General features: G+C 45.7%; 1 protein-coding gene across 16 annotated transcripts in view; it reads left to right on the top strand.

The window, feature by feature from the left end:
- tns1b (tensin 1b) overlaps positions 1 to 18,619 on the top strand; it is a 173,932-nt gene that overhangs the window by 118,130 nt on the left and 37,183 nt on the right. For 15 of the 16 annotated variants that reach the window (XM_030427833.1, XM_030427822.1, XM_030427829.1 and 12 more), the window contains 9 exons: positions 3,997 to 4,046; positions 9,363 to 9,534; positions 9,905 to 9,955; positions 10,045 to 10,167; positions 12,080 to 12,144; positions 12,979 to 13,062; positions 14,024 to 14,136; positions 14,212 to 14,272; positions 15,522 to 15,597. In XM_030427833.1, coding sequence (XP_030283693.1) covers positions 3,997 to 4,046; positions 9,363 to 9,534; positions 9,905 to 9,955; positions 10,045 to 10,167; positions 12,080 to 12,144; positions 12,979 to 13,062; positions 14,024 to 14,136; positions 14,212 to 14,272; positions 15,522 to 15,597 — 795 coding nt within the window. Of the gene's footprint in view, positions 1 to 1,341; positions 1,627 to 3,996; positions 4,047 to 9,362; positions 9,535 to 9,904; positions 9,956 to 10,044; positions 10,168 to 12,079; positions 12,145 to 12,978; positions 13,063 to 14,023; positions 14,137 to 14,211; positions 14,273 to 15,521; positions 15,598 to 18,619 lie in introns of those variants that run through there. The other variant, XM_030427832.1, reaches the window with a different exon arrangement.

The raw sequence follows: 18,619 nt of genomic DNA, 5'->3' as shown, positions 1-18,619 counted from the left end.
TGGGTTTTTTGTTTTTTTTTACTGTGGATATATGTTGGATCTCGGCCCAGACGCTGCAGGTTCTGATGGATAATGAGACACACTGGACTAATTCTGTGATATCACCCTTCAGTCGACATGTTTGTTTGAAGAAATACAGATGAAACTTTAATAAAAAGTCCATCGCTGCAGAGTAATAACTCTCTCCTCTGTGTGTGTGTGTGTGTGTGTGTGTGTGCGCGCCGTACACGTTTGCTTTGGACTCTGCGCTCGTCGTCTATGATGTAACTTCCTGCGAGTTGTATTTTGTCTGGGAAAGGAAGGATCGAGTAACCGATTTAGAGTTACCACCCAAAGCCAAGTACCCACTTTCTCCACAAGGACCAAAATAAACACAATTGCACCAGTGTGTGTGTGTGTGTGTGTGTGTGTGTGTGTGTGTGTGTGCGTTTCTGCTTTTATTGGCATTTCCTCTGTTATTCTTCAGTTTTCTGCCACAGTGTAGTACAGACGAGCTCCGGCTTCTCAGCTTTTCTGTTATGAAGCTGTGCAGGAGTCTCAGCCGGCCTTCGGGTCATAATTTAAGTCTGCACCTTAACTAACGGGCAGCGCCTGAAACACACACTGATTATGAATGTGTTGAATGCACTGAGCTCGTGTCTGTCCGCGAGCGCAGCTGCTACTGTCTGGTCACGGGCGTTCGCCGTGTGGTTACGCTGTGACGTCCGGGCAGACGTTCGGCGGCGCCTCGGAGCGCCGGGGAAGGATTTGTCTCATGACTACACGAGCCGCTCTCGCTTCACTGCTTCTGTTTCTACGTCAGTGGGCTCAGTGTTCCTCCACCTCGTCAGTTTGTTGACGGGTGTTTTGTTTTACTTTGTGACGCAGACATTAAGAGTTTGGCGTTGTAGAAGGTAGTTTTGTAAAGGATCAAAGTTTTGAATGAACTTCCTCGAGGGGTTTGACCGTCTTTGTGATTCTTCTTCTTCTTCTGAGAAAATGACAGGAAATAAATTAAAGTTCCAGCTACTTAATACTTAAATTGTACTCTGAACACAAAGAGCATTGAAGTGCAAAAGTAACAGCTGTTCTCATGTCGGAATAAGGCTTTTCAGAGGAGTTCCAGTCAGCTGATGAGTGTGCGAGTGTGTTCCTGTGTACATCAGACCCCACATGTTCGCCTCAAAGAGACAGAAAGAGGAGGGAAAAAAGTCGAATATGAGGGGAGATAACGTGATGGGAGGCCGAGTGGGAGGGGGGGAGGGTGGCCACAGACGGAGAAGGGGAAGGAAAGAGGGAGAGAACAGAGAGCGGACAGAAGGACGAGTGGAGCAGCGCTGTGGAGGAGTCCGGTCTGAGCTGGAGCATGAAGCGGCCCGCTGCAGCCCGCTGCCGCCCAAAATAGAACCCCTGGGTGTTTTCCTTTTTTTTTTCCTTCTTCTTCTTCTACTTCTTCTTCTCCTCGTCGGCTGACGGAGAAAAAAAGGGAGAGGTTTCTCAGAGGAAAGTTTACTGCCGGACAGAAAGCAAGTGAGAGGCTGAGGGGAAGCTCTCCGGGAAAAGATGGACCGAGGAGGGTCTTTGAGGAGGCGGCTCTCCTCTCTGAGGGGGGCCTGGCGCTGGAGCACCGGCCACCTTTTCAGGAAGGTAGGACGCGACGGAGGGGACGGACGGGGATCCCGTAGCTTCAAACTTCTCGTGTGTTTTTTATTTTTCTCTTTGTTGTGGAATTGTTTCTCTCGTCTCCTTCGCGGACTTTTACCAGCCCCCAACGTCTCTCCCCCTCCCTCCCTCCCTCCCTCCTTCCTCCGCTCCCTTGCTCTTTCTCAGATGGTTAATTTGAATGGCCTGCTTGTAAAGTCAACCTCCACAGATGGTTTTCATCTGGAAACAGGCCCGCTGGACCCCCCACTCCAGTTCCCACCTCCCACCTCCTCCTCCTCCTCCTTCGCCTCCCCCCTTTTCTTCCCAACCCAGGAGAGAAAACAGGTCTTAGGTGTAGATGGAGTGATGTTCAGGAACTATGTCGTCCGACTTCAACACAATCATTTAGTTTTCCTGTTGTTGACTTCGGATCTTGTAGTTTTTCAGGCTCCATTCACAGAACCACTTCGGGACGTCTCTCACTTTTCTCGACGACAGAAGCGTCGGCGCGACCGCAGAGAAAGTCCTCGCCTTATTACCGGCCCACATGGTTGCGCTTCGGCTTAATTATCGCGGCCCATGAAACGCCGCCGTGCGCTCCAATTGGGGCTAATTTGAAGCAAAAACTATGAATTAACTGCAGCACAATATAAACACCGTCTCCTCCAGAACTCTCTCCCCCGGTCTGTAATTTAAGATGTTTGTTTGCGTGCTTGCCTGAGCTGGTGGCACCACGTAATGCGCGTTGGCGGGCGTTTTCTCGGATGTGTTTACCTTCATCATCTCAGAGCTAACTTTCGTGCACAATATGTCTCTCAGCTCCACTTAGACGAAGCACTCTTCGCCCTCTTCCCGCTCTGCGTCTGCCTCTTTCAGCTCGTTTTCTCGCTCATTCATCTCTGTCCTCCTCCTCCGGCGGCCCTCTGCTCTTTACAGCCCCTCGCAAGCAAACATGCTGAAACGTTTAGGCCGAAGCTCAGGCAGAAAATGGGGAGGGGGGGATTTTTTTTTTTTCTTTTCTTTTTTTTGTGCTCTGTGTCGCCTCGGTCGGTGCCGCAGACTCATGTGAAAAACTTTGGATGTTAGATGGAGCAAAGGAATGGTGCCTGTAATTTGTTGAGATAAAGTGGATTTGCGGGGGGAAAGAAAAGAACACGAGGAAACTGTTTTGTGTCCGCGCTCGTGTGTGTACGAGCACCTCCGAGAAAGCAACGCGATTTAAACCAGTTTGCGAGATATTGCAGGTTTATTTCTGTTTGACACTGACGTGCTCCTCAGATGGAGTCGGGATGTCCCTCTGCGGACTTTGGTGTGTTCACGTGCGTCATGTTTTATTCGCATTTTATGACTCAGAGCATTTAAACAGCACGCTGGCAGCTGTTTCCAGTATTCAAGGAACAAAGAAAACAACACAATCACTGTGCAAAACATATCTCTGGTAACGGTTTCGGACCAACAACATGTTTACAGAAAAGTTGGAAGAGGAAGTTCCGAACTCCTGAATTGTCCGGGGAGACCATGAATGCACCATGAGATGCTCTCTGTCCTCTCTGATGCCTTATTTGAACGAAACCTCCCACCTGTTTCTCTGCAAAGAGAATCTCAAGGTCAGGAAGTTAAAAGTTGGAACGCCGATGGAGCCCAAACACTCAATCACAGAAGTGCGTTCATCTTTCATGCTAGTTGGCTAGCTCTAGCGCGAGAGCAGTGACCACGTACGGGGCAAGAAAATCAAAAAGCTAAATTTTACTGTCATGTTTGCATCAATTTACAGCTGACACGATGAGAACAGTGCAGAATAAAAACAAAATGGTCACATATTTGTAAGAGCTGCTGCAGATGTTTTTACTTTCGGGGCTGTGACAACAAACTAAAGGAGGCCCACTCACATGTTATACTACACACACACACACACACACACACACACACACACACACACTCTGGGTGTTGTTATATGTGCTCACACTGGCAGACAGTCAGGCGGTCCTGCAGGAGAGCAGAGCGGACTGAAACTCATCCCGCGGTGCTCTGGATGCCGGTGGTCAGCGGGCCGATCTGATCTAATGGATGATGATGGATAACAACCCCCCCCCCTCCTGTGTACATGTGACCCGCACACATCAGGGGAGTGAGCGAGTCCACATGACCTCTGACCCCCCCGTTCCCCGAGCTGGTTTGAGGGGGAGGGCGAGGCAGAGTGGAGCCAAACACAGTCCATCAGCTTCAGACACGTCTTCCTCTGCTCTGCTGTGTGGGGCGCCATGTGAAGCCACCAACATGGTGTATATAGGAAACACCACCTGAAGGTGCATGTAAGGGAACAGTGGAGCAACAACCCTGAACTCACCGTCTGTCTTTGTGGTTTTTTTTCAGGGCTCAACAAAATCTTCAAAGAGTGTGGAGTCACGGCGCAGACCGTCCAGGTAAGAGCTGCTCTTCTTCTTCTGCTTCTTCTTCTTCTTCTTCTGCTTCTTCTACAGTCGTTCACACACATTCACACACTGATGGAATACACCAGGGGAATCACACCAGCGACCTTCCGATGACAAGATGCTGGCTCTACCCCTGAACCACAGCCGATCCTTCTTCTTCTTCTTCTTCTTCTTCTTTGTCTTTGTCTTCATCTTTTTCCTCTCCTTTGTGTTCTTCATCTTCATCTTCATCCTCTGCCTCCTTTCTTCTTCTTCTTCTTCTTCATCTTCTTCCTCATTTTTGTCTTCTTCTTCCTCTCCTTTGTGTTCTTCATCTTCTTCATCTTCATCCTCTGCCTCCTTTCTTCTTCTTCTTCATCTTCTTCCTCATTTTTGTCTTCTTCTTCCTCTCCTTTGTGTTCTTCATCTTCTTCATCTTCATCCTCTGCCTCCTTTCTTCTTCTTCTTCATCTTCTTCCTCATTTTTGTCTTCTTCTTCCTCTCCTTCATGTTCTTCATCTTCATCTTCATCCTCTGCCTCTTTTCTTCTTCTTCTCTTCTTTTTCTTTGTCATCATCTTCTTCCTCACTTTTGTCTTCTTCTTCTTCTTCATCTTCTTCCTCACGTTTGTCTTCATCTTCATCCTCTGCCTCTTTTCTTCTTCTTCTTCTTCTTCTTCTTCTCCTTTTTGGCTTTTTCATCATCTTCTTCCTCACTTTTGTCTTCTTCCTCTCCTTCGTGTTCTTCATCTTCATCTTCATCTTCATCCTCTGCCTCTTCCTCTTCTTCTTCTTCTTCTTCTTAGTCTTCGTCTTCATCTTCTTCCTCACTTTTGTCTTCTTCTTCCTCTCCTTCAGGTTCTTCATCTTCTTCATCTTCATCCTCTGCCTCTCTTCTTCTTCGCCTTCTTCTTCCTCTCCTTTGTGTTCTTCATCTTCATCCTCTGCCTCTCTTCTTCTTCTTCGCCTTCTTCTTCTCCTTCTTCTCTTCCTTAAAAGGCTTTCCTGGACTCTACTAGCTGAATCATTTTAGGACGAGCAGATAAAGAAGGAAGTGAAACAAACGCTCTTCCTTCCTCTGAAGCTCTTAAAATAAAAAAGTGTAGCTGTAATCAGATATTTGCTGATTCGACCGGGGGAATTAAGGAAAGCAGCGCGTCCTGCCATTGAACCGGACCTCACAGTGTTCTGTTGGACACAGAGATATTTGGTGTTCGGCCCCCTCTCACCTCGGTCCTCGGGGAGTCACAGATGTTGTCAGTTGTGTAATTAATGTGTAAAACTCGACACCACAACACTTTGGCGCTGAAGTCCTGAGTGAGGCCTGACGGACAGTTGGAGTCCCTCTCAGCCAATCAAAGAGCCGACGTGGGGTTATGATAACAGATCAGCGTCTGATACGTGGATACATGCAGAGTGCGTCAGAGTCATTTTACATCCACGCGAAAAAGGATAAAAATCAAAAGCACAAGTGAGTTGACAGGTGCTTCACTCACTTGTCATCATTTACTCACTCATAGACACCAGTAACCTCAAGAAAGTCAGAAAAAAATGAAAGGAAACTTGTCAGGTTCCTCGCTGAAAGTTAATTTTGGAGCTGAAAGTTTAGTCGAGATCTGTGCTGTAGTGTTTTCTTTGGAAATCCTGCAGACAAACCAGCCAGCCAACAACAGACATGGGTTGCAAAGTAAGAGGAGCCACATTGTCCCAACTGTTTTTGAATCAGGATTGTAGCATTATGCAAAGTTTCTTACATTTTGAAACGCAGTGCAGGTCATTTTAAAGTGTTTCTTTGGATATGTTTGCCAGTGCTGGAAAAAACTCCAAGTGGAAGAGCTACAACATGTCCGATTTTTCATTTCAGCTCCTAAATGCATCTTCAAACTGAGAAACTCTGAAATTTAAAGCTGTTTTTTACATGTTAATGGCTTCAAGTTGGTGCCTAGTTATATTATTCATGTAAAATGTTTGCGTTTGGCTGATAGATTTTTTTTTAAAGCTGCATTTTCTTCCTTTTCTGGTCACTTTGGCCTGTTTTTTCACATTTTATCAGCCTGTGAGGTTTTTTATTGCAAATATTTAAGTTTAAAAAAAAAGACCTTTGTCCAATATTCACTTTTCTGTTGGATCATTTCGTCCTCCAACACTCCGCTGAGATTTCGGCTAAATAAAGTCGTCTAGTCGCTAACTTTGTCCCTCTGTGCCTCGATGTGCTGGACAGGAAGTGAGCAGTGTGTTTATTGGAACCTTTTCTGAGCTTGTTGCCGTTGGAAACACCAAAACACTGAGCTAGAGCGGCCAGACGTTTTTTGTGAGAACTCTTTCACATTATACGCCGTCATTTTAAGGCCTTTATTAACACAGAGATAATCATCAGTGCAGCTTTAAGTATGAATATGGAGTTAATCACACTGATGTCTTCCGTGCAGGGAGAAAAGGTCTAATGTGTCTTTGACAAACTGTGCTGATAAAGACCGTCAGTCCAGTCCGAGCACTGAGTCTGATGCAGACCGATGACCGACCTCGGAGACCGTGAGAAGCTGGAGGTGTGTGAAAGAACGATGACACAATCTGTGGATGGAGGAGGGCTCGCGGTATTTTAAAATGGAAGACAGAAGTCCTCCTTGTTCACTTTTATCATCTTTCTCATGGCAAAAAAATATCTGCAGAGATCCTTTACAGCCCCGTATCTCAGGTTTCCTGATAAAACATTCCCACTTCACAGTTGGTGTTTGTCCAAATGCGCAAATGAGATCACCGCAGCGCTGAAATTGAGCGTGTGGAGATAATGCGTCATTGGTCCAATGAGATGTGCAGACAAGAAAAAAGAAAAAAAGAAAGCAATCGCTTCATCTCTGCAGCTGATGAGAAGCAGGTTGGCGCTCGGCCGGTCGGCGCATGCTGCTGGATCTGGAACAGAACCAAACCACGGGCCTGTATCGGCCCGACTGCACCCAGAGGCCGGGGAGACGTAGATATGCGGGGACGGAGAAACAGGCGAGGAGAGGAAAGAATGAGGGAGATGCAGATAAAAGAAACGTCAAAACAAAAAACTTCAGAAAAATAAGTAACATGTTCGCAGCGACACGTGAGAGAGAACATGTGTGGCGGATCAGCTTCTCCTGTATCGCCACAGATGAATAATTTCCAGTAAGCAGGTCCTGAGTGGCTCCAGATGTACACCGCAGAGCAGGTTACAGTATTTGTATGTCGAACCAGGAGAGATCCTCTCTCTCCCAGACATATGAGCAATTTCCTCTGGGGCCACTCACAGCTGACAAATGTGGGAAATATGCTGCAGTCTGGGCGCTAAGGGCCCAGACACCCGGCCTTAACCTCTTCATCTCACGGCGCGTGTTCTCTGTGGACGTCTTTTAAAAAAGACGGGATCAGCTCGGGCACTTAAGGAGTCGTTCAGCCCCCCGAGATGAAAAATCAGTTATGACCTCTTTGTTTGAAATCGCGGCGATAGTTCAGAGGCAGCGACGGCAGCCGCTCTCCGCGGAGACGAATCGACCTCCAGGTGCTCTGGAAGTCAAAGTGATCGACTGAGGGAACAGGAAGCAGAGAACCGAGCCAGGAATGTAGTTAAAAGGATTTTTCTTCAGCCAAGGCACATCAGAGAGAAAAATCATATAAGGGAAAAAGCACTTTTGGCGATATCGATCTGGTTTAATATATGGTGACAAGCCAGCAGCTGGTTCGCCAATCCAATCACCGGAATGAATGTGAGACAAGTACGATTCTTTATGTCGCAGCTTTACATTCGTTTATTTCTCTCCTGTCACAACACTGAGCTCAAAACAAGGGACAGGAAAACATCATGGTTTGACTCAAAATACCCGATTTGGTCGCCACGGTCGCAGATGGAGATCCGACTTGCTGTGAAAACAAGTTTGAAATGTGTCCAGGTGTCCTTAAAAATATCCAGTGGTGTGACCGTTTGGCCTCTAAACAGTTAATGACAGATATTTAAGTTTCCCTCTTCCTTCTCCTTTTTCATCCATCCTTTCTTGTCTTCTGTCAACACACAAACCAGACTTGGTTTAATTACATCTCCGCTAATTTCTATTTAAACACTTTTCAGCCGTTTGGCTTCTCATAACCAAATATAAGTGACAACCAGAGCCAGGCTGGGTGTTTCCCTGTCTTTGTGCTGCCTGTTGTACATTTACAGGACCAAAGTTGAACAACTTCTATTGAAAAGTCCCAAAAAATCTCAGATCCGGAGACGAGATTCTAGATTCAACAAGAGTTTTTTTTACGCGGAGGCAGATGAACAGTTAATGACAGATATTTAAGTTTCCCTCTTCCTTCTCCTTCTTCATCCATCCCTTCTTTCCTTCTGTCAACACACAAACCAGACTCGGTTAAATAACATCTCCGCTAATTTCTATCTAAACACTTTTCCCCACTGATGACCATCACACACACACACACACGCGCGCACACACACACACTGTAATCCTCGGTATGCTGCAGTATTTTCGTAATCTGCCGTGTTTATCTACTAAATCAATTTCTCCGAGCTCTGTTCCTCCCAAAGCCAAACAACACAGCGTGTGCTGGATGCAGAAACCTCCTCTGGGATTAAATGATTGTGGTATTTATGGTGTGTGTTGCCTTTTTCCCCATATTAGGTTATTTGTTTCCTGCAGTCCTGAAGAAGAGCTCTGTGTCGCGTGTTCAGCTGATTCTGAGATGCGATTGAGGACGCTCATGACCTGAAGTCGCCCGGACAGATTTAGCGCGCTTTGGCTCTGACAAACGAGTGACTCTGTGGAGCGACGGAGGGTTAAAGTGCAGACTGACCTGAGATCCTGTCGTCGCGCTGCGTCGTCGGAGCGTCTCGTGACGCTTCTGTGAAAGAAACAAGTGTTTCGGAATTAAATCGCAGGAATGAATCACGGGGCGATGTGATGACGTCTTTCCACGAGAAGATTAACTTATGAATAATATTTACTTTGGAAATATTGAAATGATGATATTAAGAGCAGCTACATGGAAAAGCGTGCGTCACTTTTTACTGACGTCTGTTGCATTTTTACCATTTGTACTTGTATGAAGGCGTAAGATGAAGTCAGGGAGAGAAACCCTGTGTAGAAAACGATGAAGCGACAGAAAAAAGCACGAACACAGTCCTGTCCTGCTCTGATAAACACCCACATGTGTATAAATCACATGTGCAGCATTACTTCTGGGCATTAAAACTCTTTGCTATCATCCTCCTCCAGCAGCTCTGCAGCGGAGCCGTTCAAATGCTCAGTCTAGTCCGAATAACTCAACGCTGAAGGGTGAAAGTTCCTTCCTCCCGTTTGTCTCCGAACAGGAGCGCGAGTCTGCTGCAGGCCCTGGAGGAGAGCTACGAGCTGGACCTGATCTACATCACCGAGAGGATCATCTCCGTCTCCTTCCCCAGCAGCGTGGAGGAGCAGAGCTACGCCGCCAACCTGCGGGAGGTCGCCTCCATGCTGCGCTCCAAGCACGGACACAACTACCTGGTACGCGTTTCCTGTCTGCGTCCGAGAGCTGCTAGCAGAGAGCAGAGCAATTAACTATTAGAAGAAAGGAAGCAGAGAGAGTGAGAACATCAGAGCTGCTCGGATCAGCCGATCATCAGCTGATCTCACAACGGAGGAATCATGTGACTTCTGTTTACGTCTGATTCTGCTGCCAGAACTCTCACCTGTGTGTTATCTGATTGATTCAACTGATGCTATTTAATACTCTTAGCTGATAAAGTTTAAAGGTTAAGCTTTGTAAAAGTAAAGAATGATCAACAGTCGTGCCTTCTTCTCTGTCAGTACACAATAATGCCTAAAAAACCTGTAATAATTTGCTTTATTCTTCCTTCTTCTTCTTCTTCTTCAGCTCTTCAACCTCAGTGAGAAGCGCTATGACATCAGCCAGCTTAACCCGAAGGTAAACCCGTCAGCTCGATCTCTCCTCTCCTCTCCTCTCGCGTATTGTTCGACCGTTATCCTGACCGACAGCCTCCTCTGGTCCCTCAGGTGTTGGACTTTGGCTGGCCCGACCACCACGCTCCGGCCCTGGACAAGATCTGCAGCATCTGCAAGGCCATGGACACGTGGCTGAGCGCGGACTCCCACAACGTGGTGGTCATCCACAACAAGGTGAGGCTCGGAGACAGCAGACAGTAGAGGGTGCTCTCAGGCTCTTCTCCGGACCCCCCCCCCCCCCCTCCTCCTCTTCAGCTTCCTCTGAGGCTGCAGCTGGTTTCTGTGTTTGTGAGCGATGACGTTCTGCCTCTGTGAAACATTCAGGGTGGAGCGAGTGAGTTTTTCTCTGCGTGTGCTTGTTTGGATTCGGTCGTGCAGGACGCGGGTTAGCAAAACACAAATTAGGAAAGGGACGGCAGGCCACTCATCATGGCTACTTAAGTTTATTTACCCCTTTACTCTTAACAATACCATAAAAACTGGAGTCCACCAGCGTTTTTCCTGTTGTTGCCTAAACTTAGCTGCATCACATTATACTCTTGCGGCGAACCGCACTCATCTGGCTGCTCGGCGCGCCGACACAAGCCGTAAAAAAAAGCGGATCCAAACGCAGCGACCAGGCCGCGGTCCCACGTGTGATACCTAATCATTTTCACGTTAACCCCGCAGCGTCTCTGATTGTGTTGTGCAACACGAGAATTAACCGTCGGATCCCGAGGCCCTCATTCCGACGTGTTCCCACAGGGAGGTTGCAAACAAGTCGGCTGCCATAACGACTGCTTGTTATTTATTGTTTTCCTGCGCGTTGAGTAACGCCGGTCATGAGAGTGTGGGCTCGCGGTGGTCACTAAGGAAGCGAGGCCCCCGTGTTCGGTTTCCACATGTCAACAAATCATTTCCACTGGGCCGCACGCTGTTTAAGCGCCCGCGGTATTTATAATGTGGAACACACGTATCCTCCACGGTGACCCTTGTTATGACGATGGATGGACGTGGAGGACGAGTGCAATCTGTGACTCGTCTGTCGGCGTCACATGTGCTCAGCCTGCAGCTCAGTCGGCGTCTTTAACCAGATAAATGACAGGTTAAATCGCATAATCGACATTTAACCACTGATATTCCTGACGTCAGCGAGTCTTTAAAGGGTGACTCCGCCAGTTTTACAGTCCGCTGTGGTCGAGTCTTCAGCTGCGTTATTAAGCCTGTGAAAACAGAGTGGAAACGTCTTCTGTGGTCGAGGAGGTAAAAATAACTCTGATGACGTCGTGTTGGAGACTTTACATGTATAACAGAGAGCCGGAGTTACACACTGGGGAGAGTGGAAAGATGTGGGCAGAAGGGGCTGAACAAGAGGATGTTACACAGATGCATTGTGGGAAATGTAGGATCCTGAAATAAAGGGTTTTGACCTTTTGAAAGTTGGGATATTCTCTCATCTCTTGCATTGATTTGGATCTTTTATATACGTGTTTTATGAGTTCCCAAACTTTATAGGAGAACAGTACAAAAGTTCTGGAGTAACTCTTTTCACCGCAGCAGCGTCGCTCTTCTAGACGACAGAATCACCGAAACGTCACGCTGACAACAGTCACTTTATTTATTTATTTCTGTTAAACTCAAGCCGTCATTTTCTTCTTCCTGCGGCCCAACAGGTCGACGAGTCCTACGATGTAACGTTAGGGAATCAAAATGCATTTTAGATGGATATTCTTGACATAGTGACACCCTGAAGTTGTAACTGAAATCAAACGTTGTGACTGATTCTGTTATTTTGGCTTCATTCTGATCTTATCTTCATCATTCTATAAACTATACATTTCTAATTTCTCTCTTATCTGTACTTATTTCTTTCTTTGTGCTGCTGTAACACTTGTGTCTAAATTTAAACTTCTGTAACACTGATTTAATCATTTTATAGTGTTGATTCGTTGATTTCAGGCTCTAATTTAGTCTTTTGACAGAAGCTGCCACCTCAATAACCTCGTTAAAAAAAAAGATCCAATGTTTTGAATTGCTCTTGAGACGCCGTCATGGCCTGGAAGATACAATCTGTGGTTGACTCTCGCACGATTTCACGTCTTTTCAGGGCAACCGAGGCAGAACCGGCGTGGTGGTGGCTGCCTACATGCATTACAGCAACATCTCTGCCAGGTAAGAACGGAACCCCGCCTTTACCTGAGGAGGGTCGAGGTGCAGCACATTGTGAAGTGAAAGTCAAAGAGAGGAGGAGAAACAGGGAGTGAGACGAAACCTGCACTTGTGTGAAAAAAAAACAGAAAAACAGGGCGAAACAGATAAACCCGAATTGTTCATCACAAGACCGAAGCCCACATCTGAAGATGAGTCAGAGATGTGATGGAGGAGAAACACCAGACCGAAGAACAACAACTTTATCTGGAGAAAAGACGTTTTAGATGTAATAATTATAAGCAGAAAGGGATGAGTTAGCTTAAACATTCGCGGGATCATGAGGCTCGGATTATGAATGCTCGCTTTTTCTTTTAGTTTTTAATTGGATTTGTTTTTCCCCCCCCCCTAAAAAAAGAAAGAGAAAAGCACATTCTGTGATGAAAACTGTTAAAGAAGCGGAGGAGCGCATGACTCCCTGTTGCCTCTGAGAGGGGAGAAACAAACTTAACACTCTCTCTTCCCTGTGAAAGTATTAGATTTCTGTAATCCCGTTATCCCACGAGTCAGTTTAACGCTGGTGTGAAGTCACTCTGAAAGCTTAAGTAGCGGCCGGACGCCTGAACACGAACCGACGTTACGTAAAATATCGCATTAAGATGTTTTTGCTAAGAATCTGTCAGACGTAAACACTGAGGCTGCTTCTGTTTGTGCAGAGAAATGTCACACATGCACGATATTTACTGTATCCACTTGAGAGTCTGTATGTGTACATTATATATAACAGGGTGACAGTAAAAGTGCTTGAATGTAAATCGACCACGTGTGTGTTTAACAAACCTCTCTGTTGGAGCGCAGCGCTGATCAGGCTCTGGACCGCTTCGCCATGAAGCGCTTCTATGAAGACAAAGTGCTTCCTGTGGGACAGCCGTCTCAGAAAAGGTCAGTCTCGTCTTTTCCGTGAACTTTAAATTCATTTATGCAGCTTCAAATGTTTTAAGTCAAGTATTCACTCTCGTGTTGTCTGGTTCGCTCTCCGCCCACTCCTCAAAATAATCTTCTGCCCCGGAGCTGCTGAATGCTTCGCTGTGCAGAGTTCCCACGGATCCTTAAAAAAGACTTGAAAAATGTGTGAATTTGATGGAAAAAATCGGAGCATTAAACCGTTTTTGAGAGTTCACATAAACAGACGAGGGCCGTTTAAAGGGCATGCTTTAAAAAGATTTTGTGCAAGATTAGAAATTGAAGATTTTTTTGTTGTATTTTTGTACTTTTTACTGCATTTCCTCTGTGTTTATACGTCTCTGTCTCTTTTTAATCGTTGTGTGTTAGCTTCTGTAAAGTCTGTGAGTTCTAGTTCATAAAATTCTCGTTGTGGTTACAATTATTAACCTTGATCCGTGTCTCAAACTATGCCTTCAAGGGAATTAAACTGGGAAAGGCCTTGAATTTAGCTGTTTAACAAGGTGTGTGAGCCCTGACATGTTTACCAGCTAGTCACCAGCTTCTTTAATAAAACCGGCAGCCTGCTGCAGTAATCAGTGAGCATCAGACTGCACAACACGGTTTCAAAGAGCTGCGTGCAGAGTGATGATGGTGAATTTCAGAGTGTTTGTTTCTACTTTTGCATTTCACACAACAGTTTATAATCATTGAGATACAAATGAAAGATTAGTGCAGCTTTAAAGTGTTTAATTGAGTTCATAACGAGAACAAGGTGCACGGTTCGCTCATTCTGCACGTTAAGAACATTCAGTGCTGTTACTTGAAGTCAAAGCAAAGGTCGTGTCTCTGTGTTGTGATGAACACAGGATTATAACGTTAAACTTTTGTTGTAAAAGATGAGGACTGATGATACAGCTGCTCACGTCCTCCTCTCCGCCCTCCTCCCTCCCTCCCTCAGGTATGTGGAGTACTTCAGCGGCCTGCTCTCCGGACACATCAAGATCAACAACAAGCCGCTGTTCCTGCACCACGTCATCATGCACGGCATCCCCAACTTCGAGTCCAAAGGAGGTGAGCGACGCGCAGAGATACGCACTCGCGCGCGAACCGTTTTCACGCGGATCTAACGACCTTCTTGTGTTCCAGGTTGTCGTCCTTTTCTCAAGATCTACCAGGCCATGCAGCCCGTGTACACATCTGGGATCTAGTAAGTCTTAAAACATACTCGCACTCAAATGCTTTTACAAGATTCCGGGGATAGCGGGCTCACAATGGCTCAATAATAAAACCCCTGATTTTCCTTTATAGCCTCTCCATTAACTCCCCCTGCCCCCAAATATACACATACATCATCCCTCTCGCCAGTTTACACTCTGCCTGCCTCGCATTATTGTATTTAGCTAGCCTCCCCAGCTGCAGGCTCTCCTTTCCCTTTACTTTTTAGATCCCGCAATCACTTCTGGTATTATTTGTGACCGGAGAGCCAATTAAACGGGCAGACAGGCATCTGTGTGGACGCCTGCAGCGTTTTTCTGCCACAGGACCCCGCTGGTTCCCAGGGCCAGACAGGAAATAATGGATTCTAGGCTTTTTATTCTGTTGTTGTTTTGGGGGGGGAGGGCTGTACTGAAGTCGGATGGGCGCGGCTGCGGAGAAACAGGATACATTTACAGCCACATTTGAAAGTGTTTTAGTTTAATGTGACTCGAATACGAACAGTTAAAATCTTGTTCCTCTCTGGAAAACCTTTGTGCAAACAACGTTTCTGCCTTAAGTGCAAAATTCACTCTCCTTTTCGCTCTATTTTGGTCTCCAGCGTCTCCTCGGGAGCTATTTAGCTGCAGAATGCTCCGTAGTGTTCACCAGCATGTCGCTAACTCTGTGCGTCTAGTGTTTGGCGCCGGGAGAGTGAAAATACAGCGGGATTAGCGGAGCTTCTTTGCTTGAAAGCAGCTTCCTGCTGCAGCTAAAAACGAGGTTAATGAGAGTCTTTTCCTCCAGTTTTAGCTGCAGAGCTGTAACAAAGTCACTGCTGTAAACACTAACGCCTGCTGCTGTTTCTACTCTACGTCTGTTCTTACAAAAGTGTCAACGCTATAAACACGTTTACAGCCGACGCAGTAACTAAGTGCGAAACGGTCTCCCCGAATCATATTCCTCCCCACTTCTTCTCACATGATCCCCATTAGCACTCTCCGCTCTTTGATCCCACTCTCCCGGCTACACAATCATGTAGACACTAATACCCGAACTCATCCGAGCGCCGCACCGTGGTTTACGCTCTGTGATGGCCGCTGTTGGAGCAGATAAGGGATCGTTAGTTGACGATGCGGATCATGTGAGCAACATCAAAAAAAAGAGACCCGATGTGATGGGCTGGACTGTGATCAGTTTCACAGCTTTAACACTGAAGTCGAGGCTTGTTGTCTGACTTGTTGCTGTTTTCTCTTTTGCAGTAATGTTCAAGGTGACAGCCAGACGAGCATCTGCATCACCATCGAACCTGGACTTCTTCTGAAGGGGGACATTCTGGTAAGAAAGGCACAAAAGACAAATCAAAATCTTAAGTCCTGTCCAGACCCGCTGTTTGCATCCGTCCATAGCGATCCGATCATAAGTGGACAGGTCTGAATATGTGAGTTCACAACATTCTTACACAAACAGAAGCAAATTAATATTTAACTTGTGCCGAATTTACAAGAAGGCCCAAATAATCGAGACTTTGTTGTTGACGGCGCTTCACAAAGTCTATAAAGTTTCTCCTAACTCAACATTTAGCAAATTGTGCAGTTTTTCTAAGGGAGTCTGGTTGACTTTTGTCACAGCGAACTCTAAGAGGCCTTTATCAGTTACTGTTTGGTACAATTTGACTTGATTTATGTCAATAAAATGTCGTCTTCTTTCATAAATGTACGGTAAATGATAAAGTTAGTTGAAACAGTGTGTTTAGTCAGTTGCTAAATGTTGGCTAATACAAGCGATGTGAGACAAAGGGACACTTTTTTTTTTACAAGGAAAGAAACTCAATGCATTGAATTTAAAGCCGATTTTACGAGAAGGCCCAACTGATTAAGAATGTTCCGTAGCTGTGTGGAAAAGTTTCATTTCACATTTCATTTCACGCAACAACTCTTAAAATTGTGTGATTTGTAAAGGGAGTCTGGGGATGTTGCTCAGTGGTCTCGTTCACAAACATCTGCTGCTAACGCTGTCGGGTTTAGAGAGTCCAAACACATAATTTGCATTAGAGTGAACTACATGTACTTAGAGCTGTCAGGACCTTTAATACCAGGTCTCAACAGAGCCTCTGTGTAACGTCTCAGCTGTTTGTATCTCTGTAAGGAAACAATGTGGAAACACTGCTGGAGAACATTTTTCCCTTATTTTACTGGGTTAACTGGTGTGAAGCCAACAGCAAGACAGAGTTTATTGTCTTACTTTTTTTTCCAGCGGGCTCTCTCTGCCAGAGGGAAAGAAAAATAAATGGATGTGAAATGAGAAAAAGTACAGAGGATGCACAGGTTTTTATTGTTTATTAGTAATGAGGGAATCCTGTTGGTTTTTCCAATCGGACATTTCTTGTACGTGTGCTGCGGCAGTTTATAGCGTCCAATCGGAGTAGAAACAGGGCCGTAAAACGTGGGGGGAAGACAGTTGGACCGGGTCCTGCTCCTCAGTTTATGGACCCTCATTAGCACACAATAACGTTTGCTGGAAAGCATGACGTCAAAACGGCCGCGCACTTCCTCTCCAGCGGCGTTTGGGATACACACGGTGCTGTTTTAACATGACATAATCCTCTTACAAATGGATGGTTTTAGTTCCGTGTGAGAGAGTTTTTTTTTTATATATATAATCATTCCCGTTCTATTTGAAGAAAGGTCTCATTAAAGTAGCACCTGTGGCTTATTTTGCATGTCGTTGGAGCAGAAGAAGTGCACACGTCAGCAAAGTTTCTGCTCCTGCTGTCACTCCGGGCCAGAACGTTACCCGTGAGATGTCCTCGGGGCTCGTAATGTCAGCGTGGAGAATTTCAAAGGAGCACTTACTGATCTGTTTTGGCTCCTCAGAGCCGAGCTCATATCTCATCCTTTATTTAAGACGGACTAATGGATTCTGCTGGATGCATCATCTGACCGAGCCGCAGCTGCTGATGCTCGTTATTATTCAAATAACGCAGAGGATGTGAGCTGTGGCCGTGTGGCCGAATGGGAGAGACATTAGTCAGAATGTGGTGTGCTCCTGCATTAACAACGCCGCTGGTGTGTTTGTACAGCCGGGACTGAGTCGTGAATGTTGTGACTGCCAGAAAAATTCTAATTACTGGACGGTTAGATGAAAAAGGGATAATCACAGAGGAAAATCTTAACAAACATCATTTTAATTCTTCAGGTTTTGGCCGTATTTTCTTCTTTTATTGGCCAGCTTTTAGCCTCTTTAATTCCAAGTTCAGTTTAAGTAATCAAACCTTTTGGAGGAAAAGCTCAACATTTTGGGAAATATGCTATTAGAGGAACCACTCACTGTACTTTAAGTATGAAGCTACTGACAGGAAATGCTTAAACGTAGCCAAGCGTAATCATGAGAAACATCCGGAATCAGCTCGCCGACCTCCCACCAACATTAAAACATCCCCAAAACTTTAGAATCAAACAAACAGAATCAGCACGCTGTCATGTTGTTCCATAATATTGGAGAGAAGGCTGACATCTGTACAGCTGATAGAAACCTCTCCAAATCACACCAACACGACCGAAATGGATAAATAGCGCTATAGATGAGGATTCTGTGGTGAACTGTCCCTTTAAGTGACTTTTTGCAAAAAAAATTTTTATGGACAAAAACTGCAAAAGTTTATTAGCGAGCTTTAAAGATGCCTCCGACTAGTTTTTCACCTTCTTTTCGGTCTTTATGCTAAGCTAAGCTAAGCTAAGCTAAGCTAAGCGAACTGTTTTCTTCCTGCATACAGACGTGAGAGTGGCACCAAAGAGAGGTCTTGTGTTTTTACGGCCTGTGCGTGGAAAAACAAATGTGTTGAGGCTTTAGAAGGAAACACGTGAGCTTCAAATGAATGTTTTCCTTCGCCTGTTTTTCTTCTATTTTTTTGTTCTGGCTCACCAGAACTGTTTTGCTGAAGCTGGACCCCCTCAGTGGCCCAGAGAGCCGCACTAAGCCACAGGATATTCTACTTCGCCTTCGTCTCATCCGCCATTCTTTATGTGCTTGTTTTGGATTTGGGGGACCTCATATGTTCTGGTCTTGTTTGGCCACACAGGAGAAAACAGTCCCACCTTCATCAAAATCATCTTTTGAATTTATTTCTCAGTTTTATTTATTATTTACAGCCACGGTTTGTGAGGCGTTCAGGGTCGAGGCTAAATATTCCTCCGGTACCTGTAAATGTGAGGTCCTCGTTAAAAAAACGAACAGGTCCAGGCTGCCTGTCAAGGAAACAGCAGGAGGGAGGCAGAAGATTTTCCTGTGTGGAGTTTTAGTGTCGCTCTTAAACAGTTTGGATAATAATGCTTGTGGAGAGGCCAAACGTTACGAGGGA

The sequence above is a fragment of the Sparus aurata genome, chromosome 9 (genome assembly GCF_900880675.1).
Source record: "Sparus aurata chromosome 9, fSpaAur1.1, whole genome shotgun sequence".
Lineage (NCBI taxonomy): Eukaryota > Metazoa > Chordata > Actinopteri > Spariformes > Sparidae > Sparus > Sparus aurata.
The sequence above is the reverse complement of the archived record's forward strand: the minus strand, read 5'-3'. Positions and strand labels throughout refer to the sequence as shown.